Source organism: Cyclopterus lumpus, chromosome 17 (assembly GCF_009769545.1).
Source record: "Cyclopterus lumpus isolate fCycLum1 chromosome 17, fCycLum1.pri, whole genome shotgun sequence".
Taxonomy (NCBI): Eukaryota; Metazoa; Chordata; class Actinopteri; order Perciformes; family Cyclopteridae; genus Cyclopterus; species Cyclopterus lumpus.
In genome coordinates this window covers 214,481-238,316 of record NC_046982.1, presented here as the reverse complement: position 1 = coordinate 238,316, position 23,836 = coordinate 214,481, and the positions used below count along the sequence as shown (strand labels likewise).

The 23,836-nt window shown below is 41.7% G+C and overlaps 2 protein-coding genes across 9 annotated transcripts in view; both read left to right on the top strand.

Annotated features, from left to right (window-relative positions):
- Positions 1 to 1,575, top strand: part of odr4 (odr-4 GPCR localization factor homolog) — a 9,242-nt gene extending 7,667 nt beyond the window's left edge. For 4 of the 5 annotated variants that reach the window (XM_034555424.1, XM_034555427.1, XM_034555425.1 and 1 more), the window contains 2 exons: positions 8 to 61; positions 456 to 573. In XM_034555424.1, coding sequence (XP_034411315.1) covers positions 8 to 61; positions 456 to 526 — 125 coding nt within the window. In that variant the 3' untranslated portion in view covers positions 527 to 573. Of the gene's footprint in view, positions 1 to 7; positions 62 to 455; positions 574 to 1,466 lie in introns of those variants that run through there. The other variant, XM_034555423.1, reaches the window with a different exon arrangement.
- Positions 1,547 to 23,836, top strand: dpydb (dihydropyrimidine dehydrogenase b). Of its 4 annotated transcripts, XR_004611313.1 has the most exons (26): positions 1,577 to 1,685; positions 4,282 to 4,392; positions 4,578 to 4,660; positions 5,424 to 5,511; positions 5,671 to 5,832; positions 7,662 to 7,858; positions 8,388 to 8,469; positions 8,694 to 8,781; positions 8,989 to 9,096; positions 9,417 to 9,586; positions 9,664 to 9,874; positions 10,672 to 10,856; positions 10,957 to 11,172; positions 14,798 to 14,962; positions 15,473 to 15,541; positions 15,657 to 15,740; positions 15,996 to 16,116; positions 16,266 to 16,385; positions 18,269 to 18,411; positions 18,759 to 18,813; positions 19,360 to 19,481; positions 19,615 to 19,761; positions 19,882 to 19,944; positions 21,196 to 21,419; positions 22,985 to 23,062; positions 23,158 to 23,187. XR_004611313.1 is itself a non-coding variant. In XM_034555419.1 (25 exons), exons 1-25 carry the CDS (start codon positions 1,656 to 1,658, stop codon positions 23,320 to 23,322), a joined length of 3,063 nt encoding a protein of 1,020 aa, XP_034411310.1. In that variant the 5' UTR covers positions 1,547 to 1,655; the 3' UTR covers positions 23,323 to 23,836. The 4 variants fall into 4 exon arrangements, 3 of the variants coding, with proteins under 3 accessions (XP_034411310.1, XP_034411312.1, XP_034411313.1); XM_034555419.1 differs by lacking the exon at positions 21,196 to 21,419 and having other exon boundaries at positions 1,547 to 1,685; positions 23,158 to 23,836; XM_034555421.1 differs by lacking the exons at positions 21,196 to 21,419; positions 22,985 to 23,062; positions 23,158 to 23,187 and adding an exon at positions 20,133 to 20,496.

Here is a 23,836-nt window from a genome sequence, read left to right as displayed (position 1 = left end):
TTTCCAGAGCCCACCGTGGAAACCATTGAAGCGCTGGAGCCCAAGAGGAACCGCTACATTGGTAAATCCCCTTGAAGCATCGTCATGGCGTTACCACAACGTAGTAAATACTCACCTCCTTACAACATGCAACATAGTTAACTCATACTCGTCACAAGACCAGTGGACAACAGTGTTCCAGGAACTTCAAATTGACCAGGCAGTATCAGTGGTTCTCACAAGCAAACGGTGCACATGTTGAGGAATGGGTGTTTGTTCGCCGCCCCCTTTCCCAGAATGCACTGTGGGAGTTGCTTTCTTCATAAAGGAAATAGAAGGCTTGTTAGATTGTGTTTGGTTTCTCAGAACGTCCTCCTCATCATCACTGCACTAAGACAATCATCTACACCACTTCTTAAATGTGTGTCAAATTAACGACTTACGATTGTGTCCTAATTGTTCTCTCTGTTGTATAGGTGTTGCCATGGCTACCGTCGTCGCCTTTCTTGCCACTGCTGCCTCGATGCTCTATCTCAATGACGTTTGATACCCACAAATATGCACACGCGTAATAAAACTTTCTTCTTAATTCAATTCAGTTTATTTTGTATAGCCCAATATTACAATCTGTACACATACGACATCTGAAGAAAACCTTCAGGAGAGCAACAGAGGAGGATCCCTCTCCCCGGATGGACAGATGAATAGATGTCATGTGACCAGATGAACAGAGTTACAGAGTTACATAAACACATTACATGAATATGACAATGTATGAATGGAACTCCACAATCCATGAAACAGAAGGAGGTAGAGAGGAGGGATTAACATTTCTACAAGGTGTCCGTTGAATCAGGAAATTCAAATTGGGGATCATATTCTTGTTTTTAGTGAGCTATTCCATACATATATATATATATATATATATATATATATATATATATATATATATATATATATAATGTTCTTTACACATTAACGTGGTTTAAGATTAGCCTGGAATCACAAATCCATCCAGCTACCCCCTCAGATGTAACAGCTGTTTTGGTTTCTTTGAAATGGTTTAAGTTGCATGTGCAAGCCTCTGTCACTAGTATGAATGTTTTGAGTCCTATATTTACCTAACTCTAATAGGCCATAATAACAAAATGTAAATGTTTATATACATAATATTACAAAAACAATGTTGGTTAGAAAAATCATGTGTTTCTCTTTTTTTATATGGTGGAAGCATTTTTCAGTTAAAGGTGTAAAAACACTCTTTCATGCCGGCCCCATTCAATTCCGTAGAACTTGCATCAAAGTCTGGCAAAAGTGGACTGCAAAAAGTTATATAAATGTATGTGTATATATATATATATATATATATACATTGTTGCTTCAAGTGGAGGAGGTCTGAGGCAGGACACATGTAAAAAAGGAAATACATACACAAGAGTAGAGTTTGAACCTTCCAGTTTACTGTGGTTATTGTTTGATCTGTCCAGAGGCGTGCTCGCCATCCAGCTGTGCTGAACTTCGACCCCTCCGAGAGCGAGCGCTCTCTCCGTCGGTCTACCTTATCAACAGATTGAAAACACACACAGCTCCACTTGGGACAGAGCAGTCCCGGACAGTGCTTCGGACCTCTGATACAGAAAGCAACGAGAGCCTCCAGAAGATCTTCAGAAAGCATCATGTTGAGTAAAGACCTTCCAGACATTGAGGTAAATGATTGGGTTGTTTTACTGTAATACTCCATATCTGCTGGGAAATAACCGTGTGACTGTAAGGGAGCCTGGAAACGGTTGCATCTCGTTTTTGCATTTTCTCTCCGTATCTAATTTTGGCTAGTATTAATATACTAATATTTAGACTAGACCAACCATATTTGTATGTGACACTTCCACCTCTGCTAATTATATAGGACATATCTTACACAATAGTAATTTAAATGGAAGAAGTCGGATAGCTTTATCCTCAGGGACACGGTCATCATGAATAATGTGTTATTTCATTATTTAGTCATATTTACTGCACACGTGCGATTTACAAGGCAGAAAGGGAAAACAAAAGACACACTTGAGTTGCATGATGGGAAATGTAGGATCCAGTATCACGGGAATAAAAAAAATGGTATGTCTCAGCCTCTGAGTACATGAGGGGTTAACGTACTTTGAAGTAAACTGAAATGCCTAAAGAAAATATCTAAAAAGTCCTGTAATTTCATCAAATTGCACACAGCACACTGTTGTGGTCCAACCTGGGTGAGTGGTCCGTGATGCTGTAAAAGTAACTCGTGTTTATCAAGGAACAAGATGGGCAGACTTGAATAGAGAACGGTCACTTCCTGTTAGTGGCCACACTATTACCAATAAACAAATATTTGACGTACAGTCAAATATCAGTAATTCTTGACAGGTTGAACATGCAAAACTGACCTTGGACTTGTACAGACTACACCACGCAACTGAGATAAACAGCAGGACTCTGTTTGTCTGTTCTTTCTTAACCCTCTGAACCCCATTGTTACCTCTCACAGTTAATATCAAGTCTTGCACCTCCATGGAAACAGCACAATCATGGCTAGAAGAGAGACATCAAACATGCCTGTTATGATGCCACGAAGCATTAACTAAATAAATAAAAGTTGAATTTCTTTGATCATTTATTTTACAAATATTGCAAAACAATGGAATGTATACAGCATTTTTCCAGGTCCCCACAAGTGCTGGAGGAAAAAATGAGTCTCCACATGCTATATATATATATATATATATATATATATATATATATGGAACTACCTACATCTACTCACAGCCTATCGTGTCCTCTCGGCTCCGAGTAAACAGCCTGCAGTTCAGCCAGTTTCACTGATGTTTGTCACGTGACTGGTGATCTATGCTGAGTTATGCAATAGAGGTAGTGATAGTCAGAAAAGGGAAAGAAGGAGAGGGCAAAGGGTCGTGGGTCGGGTGTGAACCCCTGATTGTTTTTGTACAGTACATTTATAGAAGTGTGTGCATTGGTTTAATTGGGACAAAGGGGATTTTGATCAAATGTCATATTTTATACCCATGACGGTTTCAAGGACTGTCAGAAAGTTAAAACAATGCATACAGCTTCTTACTGTGAGACATTGTGTAATTTCAGCTTTTCAAACGGGCCTTTTCTAGTTCGGAGGGTTTAACAGTAATTCTGCAATGTCACAGCAGTGAGGATTTAAAAAAAAAGATAAATCCTTTCATGTATAGTCTGTATATGGCCTTGTGGTTTTATGCAACAAGCCATGTGTTCTGTTGTACAAGCTGTGCGACAGTGAGATGCAGTCAGATGTGCGTGCACGAGATGGGGCAACAGCTTTAAAAATGATTACAAACTCTCTCTACATGGGTTGAAAGTGTGAAGAACCCTGGTTATAAATTGACGATAATAAGTTGTTGAGCTCTGCCTCCTTATCTGACTGGTAGAGCTAGAAGGCCTCAACAGAGTCGAACGTGAGCTGATCCTATTTCAACTACAAGAAGTTTGGCGCTTGATTTCTTAATTAGATATATTTTCTGTTGGAACAGTGCGGGACATCATTTAGACCTTCATTTCTGCTCTTGTGTATTCATAGAACAGACTGCTGCATAAGGTCAGTGCACTGACCATCATTATCTTATCATTTTGACCCCAACCATCCAAGGAAGCAAACTTCCTAGAACTCTCCATTGTGTGTGTGTGTGTGTGTGTGGTGTGTGTGTGTGTGTATGTATGTGTGTGTGTGTGTGTGGGGGGTGTGTGTGGCGGGGGGGGGTCTGTGTGAGTGAGTGAACGAGAGAGAGAGAACGTTCATGAATACATTATTATTGCCTTTAGAAATGCTGTTGCCAGAAACAACGCTTGCATTGTACGTTTCTGAACCAAAAATATATTTCAGAAATACATTTTGCTTTGTATGACACAGGATGAGGGTCAGGCAACAACACTACTTGGTTCAGGTTAGAGAACAACATGATGATTTGTGTTGAAACATTAAAGGAACAACAATGTAAGTAGCGTAAACAGATCACCATCATAGCAGACTTTCTTAACGTTACGTAACGTAGGAAGCGTAAAGTAAACTATATGGATTGGTTTCACATAGGACATGAACAGCGGTATGCATAAAATTATCCTTAGCAACATTTATGATGACAAACTTTTTTTTCTCAATAAAATGGACAGAAAATGTATAATAAACCTTTTCTGCTACTCTTGAGTGCTTAACAAAAAGAAGACTTTGTGTTGTCCGAGTCCAAGACATGGATGTGATGATCTATTTCACTTCATTTGGTACAGAGCATCCTGGCTCTGAATCCCAGGGTGAAGACTCATACTCAGGTTATGTCCACGGCGAACAAGAAGAAAGAAAAGAAACACTGGAAGAGAAACCCAGAAAAGAACTGTGATGTAAGATACACACACACACACACGCACACACACACACACACAAACGCACAGAACTCTGCTTTAGTCGAGAGCATTTATTCAATATTTGCTTCCTCCACATCTGCCTCCCCTCATATTCTTTTTCCCTCTTCTTTTCCCTGTTTCCTTCCATGACTTTTTATTGCTCTATTTCCTCCACTCTTCAGTCTTGTGTGAAGTTGGACAACAACTTTGACGATATCAAACACACAACGCTGAGCGAGCGTGGAGCTCTCCGGGAAGCGCTGAGGTGAGAATGAAATACTTTCAACTGACATCCAATCTCACAAAGTCACTCTGGTCAGCAGACAATTCTACACCCGTTAAGTTGCTCCTCAAAATAAGATAACAGCACATCAGTTTGGAACTACAGATGAGGACGCGTTGGTGTTGCCTAATACAGGCAAAGAGACTCCTGGCTTCTGCAGTTGGACCACATCCGCCACCTGCAGGCGATGGTCTGTCCACTTTGGTCAGAATGAAATGTTGTGTATATAACAATAATATACCTATTGGATAGATTGCAGAAAATATTCATTCAGACATTCATGATTCACATTGATGATCCTATGATTTTCTTCTCTTTATGGCCACCATCTGGTCAATATTTTAATTTTCAGTGAATTACCTCTTCAGCTATTTGATGCATGAACTTTGGTTCACACATTCATGTCCACCTCAAGATGAATTGTAATCACCGAGATGGTCATCAAGATGTCATCTAGCAGTAACTATTGCTTTTACAGTATTTTCCTTTATGACCAAACCACTGCAAACCCCTCGCCTGCGAGCACGTTAGCACGCTTATGTTAGCATTTAGCTCATAGCATTGCTAACACAGTGAAACTCAATGTTCTACTTTTTTTAATTCATTTAGTTTATATCTCTTGGACAATGCATATTAAATATCATTACTGTAATAATAATATAATAATTATCAATGCGTCACTTCAGTTTCAAGCCCATATTTATGACATTTTTGTGACTCAAATAAAAGTCAAATCTGTCTTCAGGTGTCTAAAATGTGCGGATGCTCCCTGTCAGAAGAGCTGCCCTACTAACCTGGACATAAAGTCATTTATTACTAGCATCTCTAATAAGGTAATGCAAAATATATATACACACAAACACAGTATCCATGCACAAAGTCATTGTCGAATGGCAGTTCAATGCCATGGAAGATGTTAAAGAACAAACAATGGGTGACAGATAGTAATTCTAACGTCATGATCTTATCGTTCCTGTCTGTGTGTGTACCAGAACTACTATGGGTCAGCGAGGGCCATCCTTTCTGACAACCCCCTGGGTTTGACCTGTGGAATGGTGTGTCCCACGTCAGAGCTGTGTGTGGGGGGCTGCAACTTATATGCTTCTGAGGAGGGACCCATTAACATCGGAGGGCTTCAGCAGTTTGCTACCGAGGTACGACATTTAAAGCTGTCAAGTTTTCTGTATAAAAGACAAAGACTGTATAAAAGAAGCGGACGTAACCTCAGTCTGAAAAGTGAAGTGCAGAACCTGCATTCTTTCTAATGGCCAGCATGGGCGACTCCAAAAAGGAGTCTGATTGTATAGAAGTCTATGAGAAAATGACCCTACTTCTCACATGACTTTATGGTCTAGTTTTAAGTCTTCTTCAATACAGCATGATGTTCATTTGATACACTATGGTCCATTTAGGGTGAACAAAAAAGCAGCCTGTCCATCAGGATAGAGTATCCATCCCCAGACAGTTTATGACTAAAATACTGATTTGGTTTGTGTTAAGGTAAATGTTAAGACAACACTTTGTAACCTTTATGCAAAGTAACACGTTCATTATTTCAAATAAAAATAAAATTCATAATTCAATTCAGTTTATTTTGTATAGCCCAATATCACAAATTACAAACTCCCCTCAGAGGGCTTTACAATCTGTACACATACGACATCCCTGACCTTTGACCTCACATCGGATCAGGAAAAACTCCCCAAAAATAACCTTTGACAGGGAAAAAAGTGAAGAAACCTTCAGGAGAGCAACAGAGGAGGATCCCTCTCCCCGGATGGACAGAAGAATAGATGTCATGTGACCAGATGAACAGAGTTACAGAGTTACATAAACACATTACATGAATATGACAATGTATGAATGGAACTCCAATCCATGAAACAGAAGGAGGTAGAGAGGAGGGGGGCGGGGCATCAGCAGGGAGGCCGGCTCACCAGCATCATAAGTAAAGCATTATTGAGTCAATGAGCTAATTATGTGATTTTTGGAAGTACAAGTTCATTCTTGACCTTGAAAATTATAGTTTGACCAAATAATCTTAAATTAAAATCGACTTACAAGCTTTTTCAACCACATCTCACATCAATGGATGTGGATGTTTGTGGATAATCATCATAATCATGTAACTGGGCAACGAACTAGACTGCTTGGTCAAGCAATACAATCATTTAACAACAAGTTGATTAAATCCACTAATACGACCCACAGAAGCGCTTCCTAAAGCCCCAACTGGTGGCAGGAGATCAACACGTCCTCACACCGAGAAGTTGCGGTTTGAAACCCGTGATTAAAATGTCAAATTGGTCACAGTTTGGTTAGGTTTGGGCAATACAAGTATATGTTTAGGTTTTGGCAACAAAACACTTTGTTAGGTTTTTGGCAAAGATCATTGTTTTGGGTTCAAATAATTAGGCAACGTTTGTTATGTAACTTTAGTTAGCCTACATACATACAGACATACATGTTATATACATGACAGGTTCAATTGGTTTCCTGAGTTTACTTTCCTAGGTAAGTTAAATTAAGTCAACGTTTTCTTTCACATGGGAGACAAACAGAAGTCTCCAGGGTCAAAGTTCTGTGTTTGACCCATCCATCCTCCAACATGGACTTTATCACTCTTTATACGTCATCTGACGTCCTCCTCTGCTCCCGTCAAAATGACTACAGCCACTAGAGGTAACAATACATGTAGCCTAACAATAAATGTAAATAGGGTTTGTTATATGCGTGCTGTACCAAGGTATGCTTGTCCAAATGACTTATGGGGACGCTTTTCCAGGGGAGGACAGTCTTAAGCATCATCATGTCATTGCCAATTGTGGCCACAGTAGCCACTGTTCAGCAAGAGCTAAATAGGCTCACTTAAAAGTCAGCAATGTTGTGTTGAGAGTTACACTTGTGTTATGGTATGAACAGTCTATCAATTGGCTTGATGAGTGTAGTATTCTAAATATTGGGGGGGTCATTTTCTTCTCAGGTGTTTAGCAAGATGGGCATCCCTCAGATTAGGAATCCTGAACTCCCACCAGCCAATGAGATGCCAGAGTCTTACCATGCCCCTTTAGCTCTGATTGGTTGTGGCCCAGCATCAGTCAGCTGTGCCTCCTTCCTGGCCCGTCTTGGATATGATAATATTACCATATTTGAGAAACAGAAGTACATTGGAGGACTGAGGTAATGTATCACCATCATCATAATGTATATCATATTGTGTCATATCAAAGATTGTTAAGCATAACATTAGTTTAAATTGTATCCACACACACACACACACACAAACATATATATATATATATATATATATATATATATATATATATATATATATATATATATATATATATATATATATATACTGATACTCAATTCTACAAAGCAGGGCTTTAGATACACCAACTGCTTTTGAGAAATTTCTAAAAATGTAATTCAAATCAACATTAAAAGCTAAATAAAATAAAAAACAGTGACATTAATTTAGTAAAATATAGTGTGGCAAGGCTATCTGACTATTTAGTTACCTGGCAAGTAAATGTTGAGTAATTTTTGGAACTTGGTCAGTGGTAATGAAGGAGTGTTGGATTAAGGCCGGCTGTCTGTGTGAGTGAATGCAGGCCTGTTTAAAATAATCTCAACCAGAAAGCGAGGCAGTTTGGAAGGAGAGGTGAAAAAAGAAAATTCAACAAATGTGTTTTCCTCAATGCAGCACATCAGAAATCCCTCAGTTCCGGCTTCCCTATGAGGTGGTCCAGTTTGAAATAGACCTGATGAAGGACTTGGGAGTGAAGGTGTGACTCACAGAAACATATTTTGATGTGCTTTTAATGTCTATTTTGTAAAATGCTGAAATACATACAATAATTGTTTGGTCTTCTGTTTGTTGTTTTTTTAGAATCTTAATGGACTCAGTGTGAACTAAGATATACCAAACCATATCCATGAACAATGATGGTTATTTCAATCCCTACACAGTGTTGTTAAATGTGTGTGTGTGTGTGTGTGTACCCACCAGGTGGTGTGTGAGAAGGGTCTAGGTGTTGAAGGAATGACTTTGACGTCCCTAAAGGAGGAAGGATTTAAGGCTGTCTTCATTGGGATTGGTGACTGAGTCTTCTTTGCATTTGACCCAATGAATGCACATTTTAAACATTCATCTATTGGGTTTTTACACCTTTTAATCTGCAACATGCACACAGTGTCTATGTGTGGGTGTGACATAGTGGAATCTTTGGACTGCTCCACTGACAATCATATCTGGTCAAACGGTTTGACTCTTTTTCATCTACGGTATCTATGTGTATCTCCAGGCCTCCCTCAGGCCAACAGAGCTAAAATCTTCCAGGGTTTAACTATGGACCAAGGCTTCTTCACTTCCAAAGACTTTCTGCCCATGGTGGCCTCTTCCAGTAAGAAAGGTACTGTGGTGAACAAACACACATCCCCGTACTTCTATCTTTGTGAGGACCCTCATCTACATAATGTATTCCCTAAAATGTCCTCACTCTGCTGGTTAAAATGTTGGTCCTCCCTATGTAGCAAGTACAAGAACACACATACACGATGCATAAACATAGTGTACATTGACCATTTAGAAGAAATATACAACACACACAACTCAACTAACAAACATATGTGGGTATAATGAGGAAATCTAACAGGTAGAGTTGAAAAATAAAAGGTGAAAGGTAAATGTGGCGTGTCACATTACCATGTCTCTCTGTCTCCATCTCACTAGGTATGTGTCAGTGTCGCTCTTCTCTGCCAGAGATAAGAGGTACAGTGATAGTTTTGGGGGCAGGCGACACCGCGTTTGACTGCGCAACCTCGGCTCTTCGCTGCGGAGCTAAGAGAGTCTACGTCTGCTTCAGGAAGGGATTCACTAACATTAGGGCTGTTCCTGAGGAGGTATGGATGAGGGATGGATGGATGGATATTTACGCAGATAGAAACATAGAGAACGCTGAACACATGTGTTTTTTCAGATGGAGTTGGCTAAGGAGGAGCAGTGTGAGTTCCTACCCTTCCTGTCTCCTCGTGAGGTCATCATGAAGAACGGTCAGGTTGCCGGGTTACAGTTCTGTCGCACCGAGCAGACCGAGGAAGGTGATTGGCTGGAAGATGAAGAGCAAGTGGTCAGGCTGAAGGCTGATTACATCATCAGTGCCTTTGGTTCCATGCTCAACGAGCCACAAGGTAATTGACCAACTGGACTAGCTGACCAACAATCAGCCTCTTTGCTTTGCCCTAGCAAGTCAGTCTGCTAATGTGTGTGTTGAAAATGACAAAAATGTGTTTTTGTATTTTCAGTTTTTTGTATGTTTAAATGTTGTATTGCAAGGCTAATTTCAATTACAGCTGATTTGCATTCAATCTGAACCTAAATCTTTTTTAAATTGAATTTATTGAGCACAGGATAACTAGCATATGTAATCAAGCAATATGGCTTGCTCCAAAGTCTTGGTCTCTTGGTCTGACCGACTATGGAAAAGGTCCTAAAATATATACAGTATATATAAATATATATATTTGCATTGTTACATAAAAGCTTGGAGATTTTCCGAATTGTGGGAGTTGTTACTGAGTGATGCTGTAGCTGAATGCAGCATAGCAAAACTACTTCAAGAAACACGACTATTGCGTTGATTCTGGCGGTCCCTGTGGACAAAATCAGTAGTGTTTAGAGCCTTTAGAAAGCCTCTCATTTTATTGCAGCAAGGGTCTGATAGTCTGCTCCCACAGTCCTGGTTCTGGTTCTCCCCTGCCAAAGCCCGACCTGGGTCTGTCCACACCTGTCCACACCTGCAGGATTGGTAGCACCGATGACAAGCATTAAGAATAACTATGTAGAAATAGAAAATCTTCTCGCTTTACTGATGAAGGTCATATAAAGGCATCAGTATTAAATTGAGACTGTTTCATGACCAGTTAAAAGTTCCTCACTTGAACATAATACATAATCGGATCCATATGATGTGTGTGTCTGTGTGTAGTGAGTGAGGCCATGGCTCCTGTGAAGATGAACCGCTGGGGTACTCCAGAGGTGAACACCGACACCATGCAGACCAGTGAGCCCTGGGTGTTTGCAGGAGGAGACATTGCTGGTTTGGCAAACACCACAGTGGAATCGGTGAACGATGGCAAACAGGCCTCATGGCACATTCACAGATACATGCAGGTGAATTGGTCTCAGCCTGAAGCCTGCACTCCCCCTCAGCTAGTTACTGAATCAACACATAGGCTGTAACATATGTGTCATCTCTCCCTTCCTCCTGCAGTCTCTGTGTGGACAGAGAGTGGACCCAGTGCCGAAGCTGCCGCTGTTCTACAGCGCAATCGATCAGGTGGACATCAGCGTTGAGGTGTGTGGAATAAAGTTTCCCAACCCGTTCGGTCTGGCGTCTGCTCCTCCTACCACCAGCACCGCCATGATCAGGAGAGCTTTTGAGCAAGGATGGGGCTTCGCTTTGACCAAGACGTTTGGACTGAATAAGGTACAGTAAACACACGCACACAATATAACGTACCACCAAGCACGCACATAAGGGATTCTGGAGCCCCCTTTAATAGCCATTTACCCATTTACATTTTTTAGTTTGTTCCGTTTTTTAAAGTTCATTGGTATGACTACATGGCAGTACTAACAGTACTTCATAAAAGCAGCAAAATATTGCCGGGCTGCACTCAACAATCATTTTCATTATTGGATTAGTCTACCAGTCATTTTTATAAAGTAGATCATGTATTTCGGTCGCGTGTACGTCCGTGTGTTTGTCTGTCCACAGCTAGTCTCGCATACAACTGGACCCATCAGCCTAATATTGGTTGTGCTTATTTATGACTGTATGGACCTCTTGCGGTCCAGCCGTCATTGAAACAGTGATCAACAACTGCTTCAGTAGCAAAAGGCCTTTCTGCCATTCAGCTAGGCTAAAAACAAGCCTTAGCTGAATGGCAGGCCACATGTTGGCCTCTGACGTGGAACAAAAACTGACATCCATAGAAAGGTTTGATCTCATTTTGATTCATTTCATACACGATATGTTAAGATCCACTAAAGTTAGGCTATATGATTTTTATTTTTTTATTATTTCAACATTATTCTATTTTATTGTTACAGTTTTTGTGATTTGCCATGGCATAGACTTTTAAATCAGACCTCCACAGAGAGGAACATATTAGTGGGAAATTGATCTCTTGAAAAGCGTGAAAACCCAGATCTGATTGTAAATCTTCCCAATATATCACACCAATATTTAGGCCATTATTCTTTTTTTTTACAAATGTTTTTTTCACTTTACACTCAAACACAAGACACGGCACATCAAAAAGTACATATCTAAGGTATTTCAAAAAGAGATATCAGTAGCATGATTTGTTGTTCGGCATTACTGACTGTTTCTCAGCAGAAACTAAATAAATAAATAAAAGATAACAGTAGAGGGTGACAGATATGTACATACACAGATAGATACATATTAGACCCCACAAATAAAATGCTCCCATATTCCCGGATGTGACAAACGATAGACTATAGGGTTACAACAAAATCTTCCCCCTCCAAAAACTCCATAAATGAACTCCAAATCTTTACAAATGTGTCATATTTCCCTTTAACTACATATGTAAGTTTCTCTAGGGCGAGGCACTATGGAGTCATCTATCCAATCCTGTTTGCTCGGCCTGTGAACATATTTCCAAGCCATTGCAATTTTATGTTTAGCTTCAAGTAGACACAATATTACCATCTTGTTTTTTGCTATTGTTAAGTATACAGTTTGCTGGGAAACACCCAAAAAGACAACGTGTTGGACATAATGGAAGTTGTTTGTTGATACAAACAGATAGAATATTAATAAGCTCTTTCCAAAAATCTTGAATGAGGGCGCATTCCCAGAGGCAGTGAGCCAAGCTACCTTTATGTATCCCACATTTAGCACATGTATCCGGTGTATTGGGATAAATGCGATGTGGTAACTCTGGAGAGATTTATGTTCTCATCAACCATTTATACTGGATTTTATTGATTGGACTTGACACTGTAGACACATGTCCTGCCATTCTTCTACAGTGATTTCTTCATTTAGGTCTGAACACCACGCTAGCCTTTTGTCATCTGAGGATTCTTTTGCTGCAGCGATGTCTGATAAAACTTTGAGATCAGACCAGCTGATGTTTAGAGCTATCTTTTCTAAAGAATTTAGAGAGGGGAGATTTACAGAGTGCTGTGTCTTTATTATGACGCTTCTTATCTGGAGATGTTTTAAGAAATGTTTTGTAGCTATGCTAAACTTTTGCTTGTTTTCATTAAAACTTCAAAGAGTTTGAGCATCATAATCGTACAAATCTGAAATCTTTCCGATACCTCTGTCTGTGTTATGGTTTGTCTCTGATCCCAAGCGCACAACAACAGCAAGGTTTAGTTCTAGCCGAACACACGGCGTAGTTTATTGAGCACAACAAGTCACTTAGAAAAGAAACACAAAAAACTCAAAGTGTCCCCTTAGTCCACGGGTGATCGAACATCAAACCCCAAAAAAAATACTCCACACAAAAAAGTCAGCAAAGACACGAGGGAAAGTTCAGTGACGACACGAGGGAAAGTTCAGTGACGACACGAGGGAAAGTTCAGTGACGACACGAGGGAAAGTTCAGTGACGACACGAGGGGGAAAGTCCACGGACATCATGGCACGAACTCGCAACGTCAGCACCGACAGTCCTGATCTTTATTTATATATATTTATATATATTTATATATATATCAGCACAGACAGTCCTGATCTTTATTTATATATATTTATATATATTTATATATATATCAGCACAGACAGTCCTGATCTTTATTTATATATATTTATATATATATCAGCACAGACAGTCCTGATCTTTATTTATATATATTTATATATATTTATATATATATCAGCACAGACAGTCCTGCTCTTTATTTATATATATTTATATATATTTATATATATATCAGCACAGACAGTCCTGCTCTTTATCCCCCGAATACAACGAGCTGACGAGCTGCAGCTGTGGGACGAGCTGAGTGACTTCAGGTGTGAGTTGGAGCTCACCTGGCTTGGCCCCGCCTCCAAGCCCGTAGCTCCCTGGCAGCGCTCTGAGGTACCGGGTGTCACCGTGTGACCGGGCTGAGGAGGGAGTCCGGCTGGCTGAGTCCTGACAGTCTGCCCATAACTTAAAACCAGGTTCGGTAATACCTGGTGTAAAGTTTCTGTTCCCCCAAATAGGTGAGTATTGGGATAGAGGAGTCTTTCCCCAAGATAACTTAACACCTCATGCCGTACTGTCAGTGTGTTTTTAACAAAGGGGTTTGCAGTGTGTTCCTTCAAAGTGGCTAAGTTTCTTCTAAGTTTGCTGAATAAAGGTAGAGATTTAAGGGGATTTTGGAAGTTGTGGTTTCTTCCATCCTTATCCAGTGCAGTGTTGACTGGTGTTCAAACCAATATGAGGCTGCTTGTAGTTGGGCATAGAATCCCTGTTTTTGTTATCTTCATTGCCATCTTGACTGTATGGGAGTTGGGAGTGACGATGGAGTGAGATGCAACTCTTCTTTGTTGGGCAGAGGAGAGGGAGACACACCTGGTGGAGTTATTCACTCTACTTTTCTTCTCTTGAATAGTTGTATAATCTGTAAATTGACAGAAAAAAAGGGAGAAATGTCGTAAAGCCCAATTTAGCCCAACCAAAAGTCCAAAGCATTTTTATTTTCAGTTTACTACCATGATACAAGCAGCAAGTTTTCATATTTAAGAAGCTGGAACCAGAGAGATTGTTGGCATCTTTGATTAAAGAAAATCAACCAAATCCTTAATTGATGGTATGAATTGTTGCTAATTGATTTTAGTTCCATCGATTCATCACCTAACTGTTTGAGCTCGGAAGTATTGCCAATATTGTAAGTACTGAACACTGTACTACATTGTGAGATTCTGTAAAAGATCAAATAATTTAGTTTGTAGCTTTTGTTTCAGAGAATACCGTGTGTTATTAGCTCTTCAGGAAATATGTTGGCATTGCCGGAAACATGCACATCCACGCATGACATTGAGCAGGATTTTCAGTCCATTTAGCAGTGAATCTGTGTCTGCAGGATCTGGTGACCAACGTGTCTCCTCGTATTGTGCGCGGCACCACCTCAGGCCACGTGTATGGACCGGGTCAGAGCTCCTTCCTCAACATCGAGCTCATCAGCGAGAAGACGGCAGCCTACTGGTGTCAGTCAGTCGCAGAGCTGAAGAGGGACTTCCCGAACAATGTAAGGTTCCCCGTCACGTGACGGACAGAGTTCTGACTGTCCTTCACTGAGAAACATGAGCAGCGTTACTAACAGCAGGCAGAATGTTGCCAAATGTGTTCTCTATCTGTTGTGGTGACTGCCTGTGTGTGTTAAAGTGTTAAAGCTAGGGCTGGTAAATCTTGAGAAACCAGCGAGGGTACGCTACATTTTAAAAAGTGTCAAACTGAAAAACTCTGCACATCGTTGGCTACTCTTATCCAATAAATGTAGCGAGCAGCTAATCTAGCAAGAAAGTCGCCACGTCGGCAAGACTGTCCCATCTCTCCAAAGCCACGCCCCCAAAATGACCATTATAAAAGTAAACAACAAACATGACTATTGTTAGTACTCACAGCTGTTAAGTTAGCAGCTTGTGGAAGCCGGTGGATAGCTCGTCCAATCAATACATTGGGGCTGAATGAAATGATTGGATGATGATATTACAGTCATGCGACTGAGATCAAGCCTTCTCCTCGTCTCCCTTTTCAGGTGGTGATCTCCAGTATAATGTGCAGCTACAACAAGGAAGACTGGACAGAGATCGCCGTAATGGCAGAGGTGAGGAAAACCACATGCCGGTCGCAGAATCCATCGTGTAGTTATTGTATGTGCACACAAAGGTTGTCACTGTGTGGTGTGTGTGCGTCTGAAATGGAACTGTGTGTGTGTTTAGGAATCAGGAGCAGATGCATTGGAGCTGAATCTGTCTTGTCCTCATGGGATGGGAGAGAGAGGCATGGGACTGGCCTGTGGTCAGGTACACACACTCACACAAACACACACACAAACACACACACACACACACACACACACACACATATAGTATTCCGATGTCCAGTATAAGCACATCGGTTTACTTGTCATAAGCAGACAGTTCATTCAGTTTTTTACAGCCGGCTCTGCCATATTTCGAGGGATGCCATCGAGTGTAATGTTTAAAAAAATGTAGAATTTGATATGTTGGATGATTTGTGTATTATCGACATGTGTTTTTATGCGTCCTTGTGATTAGGACCCGGTGATGGTGCGTAACATCTGTCGCTGGGTGCGTGCAGCCACTTCCATTCCGTTCTTTGCCAAACTGACACCAAACGTCACCAACATTGTCGACATCGCCAAGGCTGCTCACGAAGGTGGACACGCGTCACTGCACCGCACTCACTTCTTCTTTCCTCCTCTTCATTTCTGCTACTGCTTTACCTTACATCAATATATATAGAGCAATTAATTAACATTGAGGATAGGTGATGAATGTTGTTGTTGTTGTCACGCTGTGTTATAGGTGGAGCAGATGGAGTAACAGCCACCAACACAGTGTCAGGTATGATGGGACTGAAGGCCGACGGCTCCCCCTGGCCGAGTGTTGGAAAGGGCAAACGCACCACGTATGGAGGGGTCTCTGGTGAGGAAACGCACCAACATACAAACATGTAAACAATCCCTTTCAACTGGTAGTTACCAGTACACCTATTAGACATGCTGCACGTCTAATACATCTTCAAGAAAATGACAGAGTGAAAGTATAGAATGTAAGGGGATCTATTGGCAGAAATGGAATATACTATTCATAAGTATGTTTTCTTGAGTGTTTAATCATCTGAGAATTGCCTTAGAATAAGCCGTTTGTATCCACATACCGAGGGGTCCTCTTCGCGGACAGTAGCCCGGAACAGACAAACCAAACACTGTTTCTAGAGATGACCATTTCCATTTCCATAATTCTTTTTTAGTCCTATTTAGAACAACAGCCTCTTGTGGTCTAAATGAGTATCACAACAACAAACACAAAATGATCCAGACAGAAAAAAAGCAAAAAAATGTTCCACCTGTTAAAACATGAATGCATTTAGGGAGATTAGTCTGGCTGAAAATGTTCTTCACTTGTCCTTTATATCATAAATAGGAGAGAAAGAATATAAATCAGATTTAGATATTAGTTTTCTCCCTTGCCTCTCAGGGCTTCCATGACCACCCTAGAACCATTTCATTGGTATTCATTATTATGAACAAACTCAATTTACTGAGGAAAACTGGTGAAGTGCATCTTTAATTGGAGAAAATAGATGACTACAGATGGAAAACAAACACACACCAATTAACATACACACTAGTCTATATAATGAAGGGCGAGGCTCCTGCCTCATAACCATGGCCACATTCTGGTTCTGCTACTCGGTTCTGCCGAGTGAAGCCAAAGCAGAAGTGTCTTAAAACCTGCATTCTCTCTACTGACCACCAGGGGGCGACTCATCTGGTTGTATAGAAGTCTATGCTTCATGTGTTAAAGCTGCATTCACTCTACTGACCACCAGGGGGCGACTCCTCTGGTTGTATAGAAGTCTATGCTTCATGTCTTAAAACCTGCATTCTCTCTACTGACCACCAGGGGGCGACTCATCTGGTTGTATAGAAGTCTATGCTTCATGTGTTAAAGCTGCATTCACTCTACTGACCACCAGGGGGCGACTCCTCTGGTTGTATAGAAGTCTATGTTTCATGTGTTAAAGCTGCATTATCTCTACTGACCACCAGGGGCGACTCATCTGGTTGTATAGAAGTCTATGCTTCATGTGTTAAAGCTGCATTCACTCTACTGACCACCAGGGGGCGACTCCTCTGGTTGTATAGAAGTCTATGCATCATGTGTTAAAGCTGCATTCTCTCTACTGTCAACCAGGGGGCGACTCCTCTGGTTCTATAGAAGTCTATGATTCATGTGTTAAAGCTGCATTCTCTCTCCTGACCACCAGGGGGCGACTCCTCTGGTTCTATAGAAGTCTATGATTCATGTGTTAAAGCTGCATTCTCGCTACTGACCACCAGGGTGTGACTCCTCTGGTTGTATAGAAGTCTATATAAATGACTCTACTTCTCACTTGATTTATTCCCTCAGTAAACATTGTAAACATGAGTTTATGGCCCATTTAAAGTCAAATAGACCATAAAGTGGAGTATGCTTGAGGTTTACTTTGAGTGTGCAGTGTCACTACGTCACTCCTCTGCATTCCAAACATCACTTCTTTTCATCGGTTGCGGAACAAATACAATGTGGTGCCGGTCGAAAGCCAAGATGAATCTGGTGAGGTCGTCGAACTCAAGACTTCAAAATGGTGGTCCACAAACCGATGGAAGATGTCACGTATAGTGTTGAAATAAACTGAAACCACAGGTTGTCTAGATAAACTTTTATGTGAAAGATTTATAAATACAACAGCATTATCCTTTAAATGGCCCTGGGGCATCACATGACGTACAAGCTTTTACTATGAACATCAATGTGTGCAGGTAATGCCATAAGACCCATCGCTCTCAGAGCAGTGTCAGCCATCGCCAGAGCAATTCCTGGTTTCCCAGTCCTGGCCACCGGAGGGATCGACTCGGCAGAGAGTGGACTGCAGTTTCTCCACGCCGGGGCCTCAGTGTTACAGGTGATATATCGATTTTTTTTTCAAAGACTGTAATCTGAATTGCCTGACAGTTTAATATCACTGTAGATGATCTTTAATTACTTATACTACTGCACATACGTGTTCCTGTTTGGTTTTTGTCTAATCATGAATGTATTTCTATTTGTATTATCCAGTAAGGTTCATACTGTCCTTTAAGCCTGGGCATTCATTAACAAGCTCTGTAGTTTTCAGCTGAGGGCACCATGGTGGAAACTATTTTCGAAATTTGAGGGTCAGAAGCAGCAGCAGATTGCAGTTAATTGAAGCAAAATGAAATCCCACTTTATTTAGTTCTGATGATGTTTTTGTTGACCTCTGTCTCTCAGGTGTGCAGTGCAGTACAGAACCAGGACTTCACAGTGATTGAGGATTACTGTGTGGGTACGTCACTGTGTTTCTGTATTTATATTCATTCTCCATGATGACAAGCATCACGATATGTATTTTACGATGTTATGAACTGTAGCTGTCTTGTTATTCCCTCAGCGCCGGCGTCAGCCATGGCTGCAGACATTGTGTTCTTTGGTTATTTTGTGCGTTCCTGAACGTGATACCTGGAGTTTTTTTTGCCATAACTCAAAAAGTAATATGCTAGTTATGACAGTTTCACACAGATGTCTAATAGGACAAAACTATAAAGTTATGAGATTTTGGACTGACCTTGATGAAACTGTAACATGACTGGTTGGTGGACGGATGCTCAACAGGAAGTACTCTAGAATATTTTAAACTGTAGAAAGTATCGACATTGACTACTCATCTCATAACCTTATGTTTGGATTGAGGTCTGAAGAGTTCTGAATAGACACTTTGTATGTTCTCCTGAACTTATCCCCGACCCGAAGATGGTCAAATGTGCCTGGATGCTTGTGCTTTTGAATATTTAAACTGCATGATGATACCGTCATGGTGAATATGTGTGTTCAGGTCTGAAGGCCTTGTTGTATCTGAAGAGCCTGGAGCTTAAGGACTGGGACGGCCAGTCCCCTCCAACAGAGAGACATCAGAAGGGGAAACCAGTTCCCAGACTGGAGGACCTGGTGGGAAAGGTACCACCACTTACTACCAGTAATACTAACACAGTATGAGTATATTAATTACGCTTCTATATTACTATTGCCTGTGTGTGTGTGTGTGTGTGTGTGTGTGTGTGTGTGTGTGTGTGTGTGTGTGTGTGTGTAGAGCCTCCCTAGCTTTGGGCCGTACCTTCAGCAGAGGACTGACGCCATAGCAGAGTACAAGAAAAAGCTCAGAAATGCAAAAACGGATTTGAAGAAGTCCGACGTCAGCCGGGTCAACGTGCCCAAAAGAACTGTCCCTGCGGTCAAGGTATGGCACCCTGTGCACACACACTACTCCTTCTGATGTATTACTGTTGTATTATTGTGCTTTGGCCTGTGCAATATATTTCTAACCACTGTGTGTGTGTGTTTTTGTGTGTGTTTGTAGGACGTGATAGCCAGAGCGCTGCGCCACATCGGAGCATACCAGGAGCTTGACAACATGGAGCAGGTACACTTCTTTTCTCACATACTATTGCCCTTTTATATTTCAAGAATTAGACATATTACACACAGCACTGGCTCTGGAACCAAGCTTCTGGAGAAGGGTTGGACTTGCCCAGGGTGAGAGGCGCGGGCGGAGAACGAGAGGGTTGCATCCCTGCACCTAACTGTTGTTTGTGCTTATGCACCAAACAGCAGTTTGGAGTATCCAGCCTTCTTGGAGTTGGCAGGTGGGGTCCTGGAAAAGGCGGCGCCTGCCGTCTCCATAGTTCTCCTGGGAGACTTCAATGCTCATGTGGGCAATGACAGAGAAACCTGGCGGGGCGTGATTGGGAGGAACGGCTTGCCGATCTGAACCCGAGTGGTGTCTCACTATTGGACTACTGTGCTAGCCACGGTGTGTCCATAATGAGCATGTTTGAACATAAGGTGGCTCAGAAGTGAACCTGGTGAATGATAGACTTTGTAATCGTATCATCTGATCTGCGGCCGTATGTCAACTGAGCTGTCAACTGATCACCACCTGGTGGTGAGTTGGATCAGATGGCGGGGGAGCCGGCTAGAAAGACCTGGCAAGTCCAAACGTTTAGTAAGGGTGAACTGGGAACCAAAATCAAAGCCTCTATTGTGGATGCGGCTGCTAGGAGCTGTGGTTGGAAGCTCATCGGTGCCTGTCGTGACACCGGGGGTGAGGGAAGCCGTCAAGCTGAAGAATGAGGCCTCAAGAAGGTTTTGTCTTGGTTGACACGCCTTTTCAATGTTGCATGGGGGTTGGGAACAGTGCCCATGGACTGGCAGACCGGGGTGGTGGTTCCCATCTTCAAAAAGGGGGACCGGAGAGTGTTTTCAAACTATCGGGGTATCACACTCCTCAGCCTCACGAGAAAAGCTTATGCCAGGGTGCTGGAAAGGAGGCTCCGACCGTTTGGCAAATCTCTGATTCAAGAGGAGCAGTGTGGATTTCGTCCCGGTCATGGAACAGTGAACCAGCTCTTTACCCTCGCAAGACTACTGGAGGGGTCCTGGGAGTTTGCTCAACCAGTCTACATGTGCTTTTTAGACTTGGAGAAGGCTTTCAACCGGGGCCCTCTGGGGTTTTTGTGGGGGGTGCTGCGGGAGTATGGGAACCTGTTGCAATGGGCCATCTGGTCTCTGTACGTCTGCAGTCGGAGCTGTATTCGTATTCTCGGTAATAAGTCAGACACGTTCCCGGTGGCTGCCCTTCATCACCGGTCCTGTTCGTGACTTTCACTGACAGGATATCTAGGCGCAGCCGAGGAGGCGGAGAACGCCAGGTTCGGGGGTCTTGGGATCTCCTCTATGCTGTTCGCAGATGATATGGTTCTGTTGGCCTCCTCGGACCGTGACCTCCAGCATTCATTGGGGCATTTTGCCAAGTGTGAAACGGCGGGGATAAGAGTCAGCACCTCCAAATCTGAGGCCATGGTGCTCTGCCGGAAACCGGTGGATGGCCCTCTCCAGGTGAGGACAGATTGCCTACCGTCTTGGTGAAGAGGGAGCTAAGCCGGAAGGCGAAGCTTTCAATTTACCGGACAGTCTATGTTCCGACCCTCACCTATGGTCACGAACATTGGGTCATGACCGAAAGAACAAGGTCTCTGATACAAGCGGACAACATGAGTTTCCTACGTAAACATTCTTGACATCTTGGCATAACTCAAACTGTCTTCTCATGATCATTAATCATTAGAGGCCAAATGAGTGAGGTATTGATGTGTTAATCATCTATAGACAGCAGAGTAAAGGAAGCCTTGACCAGAGATTATTTGTTTGTATTCTGAAAGGTTACAATACAATAAAATGTCCCTAACAAACACTTTTTAAAATATTTGCAAGTGAGATGTTTTATTGTCAAAAGTAAAAAGCTTAATATACCCTTGGATGGATCACTGAAGGGGTCAACCAGGAACAGGCCCAAGGCCCCAGAGTGCCAGGGAGATCTTTGACTCCTTCACCTACAAAATGTAATTTCCACGTATCAACCAGGAAGAGACTCAAATGACCACAGAGCAACACAAAACAACTACAAAAAGACAGTGGGGGTGCAAAGTGATGGCATAGTTTTGCAGGGAGGTATCACATGCAATGTATAATATACTGGACATAAATCTACCTCTGCACCCTAAATTGTTCATATTATACATATATCCCTGCATCCATTATCTATAAACGCTTATCCTATTCAGGGTGCTTGGGAGACATATATTGAGTTGATCCAAATAATTTTCCACAAAAAAAAGAAGCGCTTATTAACATTTACTTACTGTTAATGTTAAACACCTCCTCACTATATCAGGGAAACTGTCAGGATCCGTAGTGGATCTGTAGTGTTGTGTCGTGTTTCCTGTTTTATTTTGAAGTCCTTGTCTCTCGTGTCCTCTGTTTCTCTGCACTTCCTGTCCCTGTGATTGTCTGCCCTGTCCCTGATTGTTTCCTCCTGTGTCCAATCACCTGCCCTGTGTATTTAAGTCCTGTTGGTGTCGTTCCCCTTTGTCGGTTTGTCTTGTGTTGATCGCTGAAGATCTTGTGTGTGAGCCTGTTTTGTCTGCGTTGAAGTCTGTTGTGCAATAAAGTTGCCTTTCCCTCGTTGACGGCGTTTGGGTCCAGTTACCTGCAGCTGCACATAACAGAAACATGTAAATAGGCTGCATGTCAGTAGGTCAGTAGCTCGTGGAGTTGTCTTCCTGCCTCTCAATGGAGAGAATCACTTCTATTTTTAAGGGTAAAAGACAGATCTTTGAATCTATACGTGGAACTTTATTTAAAATATATGGAAATGCCTGAAGCGCTTCAAGGGACTGAGAAAAACGAGACAAGTTGAAGTGATCAAAGGTTGGGTATACATTTATGTATGTATTATACTTTTCACCTGTTTACTTTTGTTGCTATTTTATGCATTTCTTTTCTTTTACAAGATAAACAATCAGTACTGTATGTTGAGTCGACACAAAGAAATTCAACAGATTGATTATATTGAATTGATTATATAGATTGATCATAATCATCACCCTCCCCCGTGTTCTCAGGTCCAGGCTGTGATAGATGAAGAGATGTGTATCAACTGTGGAAAGTGTTACATGACCTGCAACGACTCTGGATACCAGGTATGTCCATCTGTCAGTCACATGTCGATAGTTGTCTCTTTCCCTGCTTTGAAGACTTGGTCCTCAATCACGCCTCTCATTCACTGTCCTCACAGGCCATAACGTTCGACCCAGAGACCCACCTCCCCAGGGTGACCGACAGCTGCACAGGCTGCACTCTGTGCCTCAGTGTCTGCCCCATCATAGACTGCATCAAGATGGTTACCATGAGAAAACCCTATGAACCCAATAGGGGTGTGCCCGTCAGTCCTGTGTGCTGAAGGGAGAGACCAACCTAAACGGTCCACCTATTTCATAACGGTAATCAGATATTATGAATTTTGGTTTTGGGATGAGATGAATCTGTCACATAAGGTTTGACTCATTTGCTGTGTCCCATTAAAGTCACTTTGAAGAGTTCAAAAAGTGATATAAAAATAACATTGTATGCGTTTATCTGCTTGATAGAGCGTAATGGGTGGAGTTCATGAGAAATTAGGATTTTACCAAATGACAACCTTTTTTGGATCAGGATTCACAATTCATGAACAGTAAATGTCAATAATTTACATTACATGTCATTTAGCTGACGCTTTTATCCAAAGCGACTTACAATAATTTAATTGTAATTCTGATACAAATTACATTGTTTATTGTGAATTTAGGTTTATTGTTAAACATCTGTAAACACTAATGACACAATTTCAAATTAAATGTCCATGTATGTACTGTGTATTGCCATGTTGTTACATTATATTTCTGCTCCATTCAGAATTAAATACACTTTTCACTATA

Excerpts from the sequence above, each read along its gene's own strand:
- dpydb (XM_034555419.1), top strand. The coding sequence starts at position 1,656 with ATGTTGAGTAAAGACCTTCCAGACATTGAG. Across the intron at positions 4,393-4,577 it reads ACCCAGAAAAGAACTGTGAT|TCTTGTGTGAAGTTGGACAA; the intron begins GTAAGATACACA and ends TCCACTCTTCAG. Across the intron at positions 9,097-9,416 it reads GGCCTCTTCCAGTAAGAAAG|GTATGTGTCAGTGTCGCTCT; the intron begins GTACTGTGGTGA and ends CCATCTCACTAG.